Source organism: Pinus tabuliformis, chromosome 5_1 (genome assembly GCF_031772625.1).
Source record: "Pinus tabuliformis cultivar Carrire ecotype Pingquan chromosome 5_1, CPIR1, whole genome shotgun sequence".
NCBI classification, from domain to species: domain Eukaryota; kingdom Viridiplantae; phylum Streptophyta; class Pinopsida; order Pinales; family Pinaceae; genus Pinus; species Pinus tabuliformis.
Genome location: NC_142305.1, coordinates 608,071,997 through 608,083,419, shown reverse-complemented (window position 1 = coordinate 608,083,419; position 11,423 = coordinate 608,071,997). Strand labels below are relative to the sequence as shown.

The window sequence follows — 11,423 nt, the reverse complement described above, 5'->3', positions numbered from 1 at the left end:
ACAGGGGTAGACATTAATTGCATCAGGAATTAGAGGCTTCCATACCTCTGAGATCCAACTGTGGAGAGCTGTCGGCCGCAGCCAAAAACCATTGAATCGGCAGATTAGGGCACTCTCAGAGAACTTCAAAGCCTCATCGAGTGAGGCTTGGACCACCTGGACAGTGGGAGCTGGGGCTTCACTGACGATATGGATAGGAGCTTGGCCCCCAGAGGCGGACGGAACTGAGCCAACAGCTATTTTCGCGAAGCTGGGAGCCATCTGGAGAATGCTCTCCTGCTGAGTATAAAAGATTGTCGAAGAGAAGCCACAAAAGATTGCCGAAGAGAAGTGAAGAGCCGCAGATCTATAAACCGCAGTAAAGAGAAGCGCCACAGATCTAAGGCCCAATTGATGAGAAGAGAAGTGAAGAGCCGCAGATCTATATCACGACTTGGTTACAAAGAGCTGCAGATCTACGAAAACCACAAGATCTACTATTCATATAATAGACAGCAGGCTTGTCCTGAGTTTCTTCTTAATCACGCGCAGTTGATCGGAACCACGAATGAGCCGCAGATGAAGAGCCGCAATAATATGCATGTAGTATGTCGAAACTAGTATTCTAGATCTTCGCCCAGAGCCATATTCTAGATCTCCGCAATAAAGAACCGCAAAGAAATCGGCAGATCTAAGAGCCGCAGAGGAATCAACAGAACTAATATGGTGTATCAATGCAGAGCTAAGATCTCCACAGATCTATATATAATCAATTTTATATTGCTTATTATATTTGAGAATAAAATTACATATATAACTTTAAAAAAAAAATGCCTTCAATTAATTTTATGATTTGATTTTTTTTTGAGTAAAAATGTAAAATCATAATTTAATCAATTTTATGTTTTGATTTTTTTTAAAGTAAAAATGAAAAATCATAATTTAATCAAATTTTATGTTTTGATTTTTTTTTAATTAAAAATATAAAATAATAAATTTAAATGGTTCAAATTATATTATAATGCATTTAATATTTTATAATATGGGTGGCCATTTCCAAATTTATAACTCCCACTATATATGAAGTATTATCTATTAAAATGAAAATAAATATCTATAGATTTTGATAATAATAAAGAATTTCGAATGTTAATATTTTTTATTAATTATTTTAAATTTATAAATTACATTTTTCATGTATCATTGTATATAATATTTATAAAATAAAATAAAATAACCATATATTTAATAATAAAAAATTATTATCAATTTTATGGTTTGATTTTTTTCCAAAATAAAAATATAAAATTATAAATTTAAATGGTTCAACTTACATTGTAATGCACTTTATATTTATAATATTTATGGGCTTTTCCAAAGTTTATATTTTCTACTTTATATTAAATATTATTGATTAAAATAAAAATAAATATCTACAAATTTAAATAATTGGTAGGAGAGATTTTAGTCCAACATGAATGATTATATGGGAAATTTTAGCTCAACATGAATGAGATGTTGTAAGGTTATGTATATAAAATAAAATAAAATAAAGAATTATAATTACTAATAATTAAATCATTTTAGATCCATCTTAACTCTAGATTTAGAGAGCGTACCAAGGGATCAAATTTCTTAAAGTGCAAGCTTTTCCTCTAGATCCATCTTAACTATAGAGTTAGCGAGCATAGAGAGGGATTAACTTTCTTGATAATAATGTTTGAATTTGCACTAATATATTGAACCGTGATTTCAACTTTTAAAGGTTTGCTTTGAGGAGACCCAACTTTCATTTTTGGAGAGTTGGATAAAGAGGCATCTTGAAGGTGGAAGCAGGATATACTTGATGTGGTTTATAAACATGTATATGCAGGTGGAGGGGCCATGTTTTGGTGATGGCAAAAGAAATGAGCTCATATGGAGATGGGTATGAGATTGTTTTGTGTGAGAAATCCGTCACAGTAGCTCTGGGTTCTGGTCAATCTCATAAGTTGGTTGAGCTTACTCATTTATTTACCATAAGAGTATAATAAGAGGCAAGTCCATGCACACTGCCCATGAAATTTATCAGACGCTGAGATTGATGGTCAAATTGTGTAAATATTTGTTTGGATAGCATTTTGCTTACTAATTTTTATATTTAAACAAAATTTTTATATTCAATGATTTTCTATATGTCACGATTCTTTTAGAATTTATGTCTTACCGGGTTTCCTTTGCAACATTTGGTGCAATTGCTAGTATATTTATCAATGGTAGATACAAATGAAGCCTTCGGCTATGTCAACTACATTAATATTTTTAATGTTGTTGTACTAGTTATTCTTATTATAGATTTTAAGATATTTTAAAAATTTAATGTGAATATTCTAGAATTTGCAATATACATAATTGATATTCATTATATCTATGATATCTATGGTTGTGCTTATTTTGGAATAGAGGCTTTCAAAATTTTAGTTTAATTATCAATAATTATTAATTGAATAGTACCTGCACTAAAATATTGTATTTTTAGTGGTAATCATAGATCAAAGATTGAAATTTATAGTTATCGAGTTTTTATCAAATTGATTAATTAAAAACAAATATATCATATGAAGATATGTCATATTATTATTATCATTATGCACTTTTAAGGTCACAACCAAGGTCAAACATCAAATTGGTGTATGAGACCCTCTTGTTTGTGGGACAAGGGACCCACCTCCGCACATAGATTTGACAACTAAGTCTACAAAGGCATACATACTCTACCCCTTTAGTTTTGAACCTTTAATCTCTTAAAAAAGAATACATACTCTTAATAATTAGACCCACACCAATTATATATAAACCATTTAAATTATATGACTAAATTAATTAATTTATTTTTAATAATTTTTTTAATAAAACGCATTATCAAATCATTGTTTTAATTATAATTGATGTACAGACGTTTACCAACCAACTACGGTAATATATATCGTTTTCTGCAACTTACACTTAATCCAAACTACTACGGTAATATATGTCGTTTTCTGAAACTTGCACTTAATCCAAACGGATTTTAATGTTGAGAAATATGATGTCTAACCGGAAACGTGAACATGGTTTGAACAATACGTAAATTTGAGTGGACTTAATTTATGGCTGCTTCTAAACGGAATCGAATGTTGCAGTTTCACCGAGTTTTCCTCCACAGGGTAATTACGGACTGAATGTAGTGATGTGTCATTGACTTTATAAGCTAGTTGCCCCAAGGTTGAAAACCTTGAAAAGAGCGCAAGTTTGAAACTAAGTGTAGGGTTTAAAAAGTGGAAGAATTGTTTGGACAGTCAAATGTGGTTGGAATGTGGGTAAAAAATTTCAAGCTGAAAGTAAGGGAGAGGTTAAAAAGGTGGAGGAATTATTTAGATAGTCAAAAGTGGTTGGAATTTGGGCAAAAAAATTTCACGCTGGAAATAAGGGGGTTGTTTAAAAAGGTGGAGGAATAGCTTAGACAATAAAAAGTAGTTGGAATTTGGGCAAAAAATTTTCAAGAAATCTTGTAGTAGCAATGTTTGAATATGTTTTTGATGGTGGAAATAGATTCAGCACCATCAAAAACCTTTGGGGCACCCAAAATCTTATAGTAGCAATGTTTGTATTATGTTCTATTCTTGACCAATTCTATATGTAAGCATACTACTAGTGAATTAACAAAACTCGTAATATTTTTCATGATTTTGTTTCACTTTAGAATTTCTTCACCGCAAACTCCACAATTAGTTTCTCACACATTAATATCATGTCATGATTTGGTTTCAACTCGACTTAATTTATTCCCAATCTCCATAAAAATATGGCCAATGGCTCAAAACAGAAATTTTATCAAGCGTTGCTGAACAAATAAATATACCATAAACCATATATATTATGTAATCCACTTAGCATAAAAATATCATCTCATTGTTGTTCCAAAGACTATATTTGAAGGAATGTTATCTTTCAATAAAGGAGTTTCTTATTTTCTAATTAATTCCACATAGAAGATTGGATATTTAAATATACTATAAACGGTATATAATCTACTTAACATACAAATATAATCACATTGTTGTTCCAAAAACAATTTTTTTTTTTGGAGGAATGGGTTACCGAAGGGTATTAGAAAATTCATATTTCAATTATTTCAAATAATTTAGAATTTATCTATTCATATTTCAATCCTTTCAAATAATTCAGAATTTATCTTTTAATGATGCGATTTTCGTATTTTATTTATTTTCTAATTAATTATGCATACGAGATTGGATATTTTTGGAGGAATTAGAAAAATCATATTTCAATCATTTCAAATAATTTAGAATTTATCTTTCAATGAGGTGGATATTTTTGGAGGAATGGGTTACCAAAGAATTAGAAAATTTAAATTTCAATCATTTCAAAAAATTTAAAATTTATCTATTCATATTTCAATCATTTCAAAGAATTTAGAATTTATCTCTCAATGATGCAACTTTCGTATTTTATTTACTTTCTAATTAATTCAGAATAGGAGCTTGGATATTTTTGGAGGAATGGGTTAGGGAGAATATTAGAAAAATCATATTTCAATCATTTCAAATAATCTAGAATTTATCTTTTAATGAGACAATTTTTTTTTTTTTTTTCTAATTAATTATGCATAGGAGATTGGATATTTAAATAGATATTTAAATATACCATAAATGATATATAACCCACTTAGCATAAAAATATTATCACAGTGTTGTTTTTTTAGGAATAGGTTAGGGAATAATATTATAAAATTCATATTTCAATCAATTCAAATAATAGAAGACGACTTTAGTATTTTCTTTATTTTCCAATTAATTCCGCATCACACCAAATGTTCTAAAGATGAAGTAACAACTATGAGGCACCAGTTTGTATTGATACCTACTCCATGATAACTATTTTCCAATTAATTCCGCATAGGAGATTGGATATTTAGTTCAAACCAAATGTTCTAAAGATGGAGTAACAACTATGAGGCACCTATTCCATGATAACTATTTTCCAATTAATTCCGCATAGGAGATTGGTTATTTTGTTCACACCAAATGTTCTAAAGATGAAGTAACAACTATGAAGCACCAGTTTGTACTGATATCTATTCCATGATAACAATGCTATGGGTGTTGGTCGCTGCAAATCAAGGTGTTTGTGAGCAATTTTGGTGAGTAGTTAAATCTTCATGATTTTATATGGTGGAAAAGCTTACTCTTCAAGCCAATTTGCTTATGAAGAAGCTTAAACTGGCCTATGAAGAAGATTAAATGCTTGTTACTCAAACTCACTAAACATTTGAGGAAGCTTAAATGCTTTTTGTTCAAAGCGACTAAACATTTGATACCATCTGCTACATCTTCAAATCTATCCTCACTAACAACAATTTTTAGAGGCTCTCGTTTTTATAGTTTCATACACTGACTTGGCTTGGGATAACCACCACACAAGTTGGCCCCTTTTTAATGTGGCTACATGCTTTATAGTGGATTAGGAAGCATTGTTGTCTCCAAATCCTCCCTTTTTCCGTAATTCAGGCATGCTCTCCATTTCAAGTGCTCCTATTGTTCCTTCGAGCTTCTTGTTCAAGTGCTCTTATTGTTTCTTCTTACATCATCAACTGCACTGCACTAGAGTTTCTCATCAATCATGCAGATTTTATATCAAAAGTTATGAATAATTGAGATCAAAAGTTATGAATAATTGGGAACAGAGGTCTAGCTCATTTTCATCTAATACATGGTGATGTTTGAAATTTGTGAGTATTTTATGCAAATTTAGATTTGGAAAGATAAGAATCATATTATTAGCTATCATATTTTTCATGAATTAATGTTATTTTATTTAGCTTATCTAATGTCATCTACTGCTTGTATTTTTTCAAAATCTATCAAATATTTTCTATTGGAACTTGAAACACTATCTTTGAAGATTAAGAGAAGGTAAGTGATTTTTCTTTATCTTCTAGTTCTTAATGACATTTTGTTTACTAATTTTTATTTTCAATAATGTTTTATACCATTATTCTTAAAATTATACCTTAAGGCATTTCCTTTGCAACATTTAATGCAATTGCCATTTAATTTATTTTTAATAAAATATATAACCAAATCATTGTTTTAATTATAAATGATGTAAACGTTTACATCCCAACATTAAATCATTGTTTTAATTAGAATTGATGTAATATATATCGTTTTCTGCAACTTACACTTGACCAAACGGATTTTAATTAGAATTGATGTATAGACGTTTACCAACCAAGTACGGTAATATATAACTTACATTTGAATCCAAACGGATTTTAATGTTGAGAAATTTAAGGTCTGAGCGGAAACGTGGACATGCTTTGAACGATACGTAAATTTATGGCTGATTGTAAATAGAATCGAATTTTGCAGTTTCACCGAGTTTCCCTCCACAGTGTAATTACGGACTGAATGTATTGGGTAAAGAAAATTAATAGCTTCGTTTAGAAAAGTAGAAGAATTTTGCAGTTTCACATAGTTTTTCTCCACAATGTAATTACGGACTAAATGTATTGATGTGTCATTGACTTTTTAAGTTATAAGGTAGCTGGGCAACTTTTAAAAAGAAGGTGTTCTCCATAGAGAAAATATTTGGATAGTTAAAAGTGGTTAGAATTTGGATAAAAGAATTTGAAGAAATTTTGTAGTAGTAGTGTTTGAATAATGTTTTTGATAGCAAAAATAAATTTAGTATCATCAAAAACTTCGCACCTAAAATCTTGAAATTTGATAACTATAACTTGGATTTACAAAAATCTCTGCTAAAAAAAACTATTTACCAATTTAATAAATAAGTAAGACTGTGTATATACCTACCAGACCCTCTAATTTGATATCCATCACATATTTGTTACCCATCGGCAAAGCACATATTTGTTGCCGCTGCTTTGACTTCGAGTGGGGATTGGGACTCGGCAATCTTTTTGTCCTTTAAAATCGATCACTGGTTCGGAGATCCGACACAAAACCATTACAAATATTACGAAGAAAACAGGCGGCATGGAACACGTCCGATACGCATCCGTGAAACAAGAAAGGCCGGTAACAGGTATTATGCAAAAGAGCGCCTTACTCGGTTTTGTAATCCGAAAGATCGTATGCTGCATCGTCTTCTCAGGTATATTGATATTCACGCCTGTATCTTGTCAAAAAAGTTGTTTGAATCACGAAATGAAATCTCTCTTGGCTTTCAAAACCTCGTTGCATGATCCGACGGAGCGTTTGGCTTCATGGAATGTTTCTTTAAGCTGCTGTCACTGGGAAGGTATCTCCTGTGACAGACGGACTGGCCATGTTGTTGCTATAGATTTGAGTAATTGTAGTTTAAGTGGTGCCTTTGGTCCGGCAGCGCTGGTTGAGTTAAGGAGTTTACAGAATTTAAATGTTGCCTTCAATAATTTTACGAGACAACCTATTCCACAGGAGCTGGGACTGTTGAAAACATTGAAATCCCTGAACCTGTCGACAGCGGGATTTGTTGGCACCGTTCCGGGTCAGCTCGGAAATCTGTCTAACTTGGGACTGCTTGATCTCTCTTCTTCCAAGGCGTTGAGAAGTGATGACCTTTCATGGCTCCTAAATCTTAAGACATTGAAACACCTTCATCTTCACGGAATGAATCTGTCAGCAACGTCCGACTCATGGGGACAAACAATAAGTCGTCTTTCTCAGCTCACATATCTTTCAATGGCAAACTGCAGGATGAATGGTTCGCTTCCCGCATCTCTGCAGAATCTTACATCCCTGCAAAATCTCCATTTGGATCGAAACAATTTTCACTCTGAATTCCCTACATGGCTTGCGAATATGACTAGTTTGGTATCTCTGGAACTCTCCCATTCAAACCTCAGTGGATCTCTTCCATTCGAGCGCCTCTCTCAGCTCCCTCACCTGGAACAGATTCGTTTGGGAAGTAATAAAATATCTGGCAACGTTTCTCTTATTTTCCAAGCAAAATGGAAAACTCTGACCGTTTTCTTCATGCCAAACAACAGATTGTACGGCTCCATTCCATCTTCTATCAGAAATCTATCATCTCTAACCGAGTTGCATCTGAGCAACAACCATTTGAACGGAGAGATTCCAGAGTCATTAGCCCTCCTCCCCTGGCTTACTATGCTAGACCTGGGGTGGAATAGCTTTACAGGTCCAATCCCCACCGAAATTTGCACCATGTTGCATTCTCTGACATTCTTATCTTTAGCGTCTAACAAACTCGAGGGGCAGATTCCTCTTTGCATTTGTGAGCAAAATGAGAAACTAGAGTTTCTGGATCTTTCAGACAATAAACTCCATGGGAAACTGCCTTCACATTTGGGCAATTGTCATTCTCTGGATACGTTGAAAGTGGCACATAATAATTTCGATGGTCAGATACCGTCCGATTTGGGAAAGTTGAACAAACTTCGGACATTGCAGATCAGCGGCAACAGTTTAACTGGACCTATACCTTCGGCCCTGCTAAACTGCAAAATGTTGACAACATTAGATTTCAGTAGAAATATTCTATCAGGCAAACTGCCTGATTGGATTGGTGATCTTTCCATGCTCAGAATACTTATTCTCAGAGCAAATAATTTTGAAGGTGAGATACCGATCCAGGTTGGCTACCTTCAAAAACTCCAAATACTTGACCTGGCAATGAACCATCTGTCCGGTTCAATACCGCTGCAACTTTCAAACTTATCAGTAATGAGAGAGGAAAATTTCACAAGGTCTGCGCCCACAGACTTATATGGGCTCTCCTATTATAGGGATTCAGTTTTTTTGACGGACAAGGGTCAGGAAATGGCGTATCAATACGTAGACCTCTGGACTGACACCTTCATGGATCTCTCGGCAAACAGCCTCACTGCTCACATCCCCGAACAACTTGGATATCTAAAAGGTTTGCGGACATTGAATCTGTCGCACAATCGTCTTACGGGAAATATTCCCCAAGAATTGGGGAGTATGGCGAGTTTAGAATCTTTAGATATGTCATCCAACCAGCTTCATGGAAGAATTCCTGCAACTCTTGCAGAACTGACCTTCCTTGCATTTTTAAATGTATCGAATAATGAGCTGTTTGGGAGGATTCCAAGTGGACGGCATTTCGACACATTTGGGGCAACTTCATTTTCAGGTAATCCGCAGCTGTGTGGGCCGCCGCTTCGAAGAGTCTGCGGCGAGTATGCTTTAGAGGGTGGCCACGATACTGAGCCGAATGTGTATTGGTATGAATCGTGGAAAGCTGGATTGGGTTTTGGATGTGCCATTGGGTTTGGAACTGTGATCGGGACATTAGCTTTGAGCAGGCGATTGAGGACCAAATACTTTCAGATTGGTGATAGATTTATGAAGTGCTTTGAATGAAAGCCTGGGGGTAATGACAGAAACATCTCACAGTTACAGTGACTGGAATACAATGGCATTTCCACCGCTAAGGCAATAAGTCCAATTATAGTGCAGTGAATAAAAACATGCAAGTCACATACTCTAGTACGCTTCTATTGTTGTAATAATGAACCTGGAAATAGATCTGTCGCGTGTTTCTCTATTTTAATAATTTATCTTAAATTTATATCGCTGTGACGAAAGTAGAATTTTCATGTGTATAGTGGACGTGGCAATATTGTATTTAAAATGTATAATGAAAATGTATAATGTTGTTTTTGTTGTTGTTGTTGTTTTCTGTTTTTTTTGGTTTGTTTAAATCAAAATTGGACAAATATTTTTAAAAATTTGAGTTTAAATTGTTTAATCGGCATAATTTTCACGGGTTTTCAAGGGTGTTGAATTTATTTATGCATTCAAAAATGTATTTTAAACAACAAAAAAATCTTGAAATTGTCTTGCCGGATTTTGGTGGATTCCCATGAAAAGGCTAGTGTGACTACTTTTTTTTAATACCATGCATTTCTATTAAATTAGTGTATGAGACCATTTTCTCTATGAGACAAGGTGTACATACTCTACTCTCCTTTAGATTTGAATATGTAACTTTTTATGAGAAAGTACATATTTTTAACCATTAGCCTCATTCAACTTGTACAAATGAAAAATACAACTAGTTAACAATTCTCTCAATCCCTCTCCCTCTAAACTTACCATAATTTTACTTAGGTGGGTATGGAAATATTTTATTTATGGTTGATATTAAAACAATTTCTTATTATTACTATTTTTTTCAAATGCCACATGTCAACTCCATATTAAGTGTTGAATGAATTACACATTTTCCTCATGACAATTACAACTCACTTAACCATATAAATTAAATGGTTGGTAAATGTCAATGGGCATCTATTCATGATAAGCATGAAAACAATTATTTCATGATGCATCTCACCTTGTCAAGGTTAAACCATAACTAAATTTAACTTTATTTTAAGTTATTATTATCATGATTAATTATAATAAAAAATTAATATATGAGTTAACATATATACATTAAAAAAATATGTGACAAAATTCTTAGTCTATAAATAAGCTTTGTTACAAGATCATAAATCAATACCATGGTTTATGAATACCATATGTTCAAAAAATCATAACTCATTTTATATGACATTTTTTTTTTCTAATTAGGAAATTTAATTAAAATACCATTAAGAATATTTTAGAATATTTCATGGAGATTAAGTCCATATCATCCACCCAATAATTATTGATAATTACGTAGAACTTTCACAACTTTAATTTAATTATTAATAATTATTAATTGGATGGTAGGGATTTAACCTCTCTACAATATTTTTAATAATATTCACAAATTAAAGGTTATCTCCAAAGTAGTTATGTCATTTCTTCCGTTCCAATCAAATTGATTGACCTAAAAAAATGTCATATGAAATGATTCTATTTTGGAACACGACTTGAATCCACAATTTAACAATTATTAAGTGGAAGGTAGATATATAACTTCCATGGAATATTTTAGATATTCTTAATAGTATTCACAAATGGAAGGTTAAAATTTATTTCCAAAATAGTTAGGCCTCTCTGCCCTTTTAATTAAATTCGTTAGTTATGAAAAACATATCATATGAACAAGTGTTATATGAAATGATTTATGGTTTTTTGGGCATGTGGTAATGAGAAGCCATGGTATTAACCCATAGTATTGTAATAAATTCTATTTATAGGTTAAAAACATCCACCATAAAATGGGTGAATCTCCATAGTTAATAATCTTGTTACATGGTTTTTAAATGTAGATATGTTTAACTCCTATATTAATTTTGATTTGATATTTATGGATCCATCACATTAAAAAAAAATTGTCAACTTTTCAAGCTAACAAGCGTGACTCATTGTTACTAGTGATGATGAGTGATGATGAGCCACACTTGCTAGCTCCAAATGTCCACAAAAGAACTTTAATGTGATGGATGTGAAAATATCATATCAAAATTCCTCTAC

General features: G+C 32.5%; 1 protein-coding gene across 1 annotated transcript; it reads left to right on the top strand.

The window, feature by feature from the left end:
• The first annotated feature begins 6,890 nt into the window (after positions 1 to 6,890).
• LOC149166394 (uncharacterized) lies at positions 6,891 to 9,537 on the top strand. The gene has a single exon (XM_089431336.1). The coding sequence runs from the start codon at positions 7,020 to 7,022 to the stop codon at positions 9,372 to 9,374; it is 2,355 nt and encodes a 784-aa protein (XP_089287462.1). The 5' UTR covers positions 6,891 to 7,019; the 3' UTR covers positions 9,375 to 9,537.
• Positions 9,538 to 11,423: the final 1,886 nt, after the last annotated feature.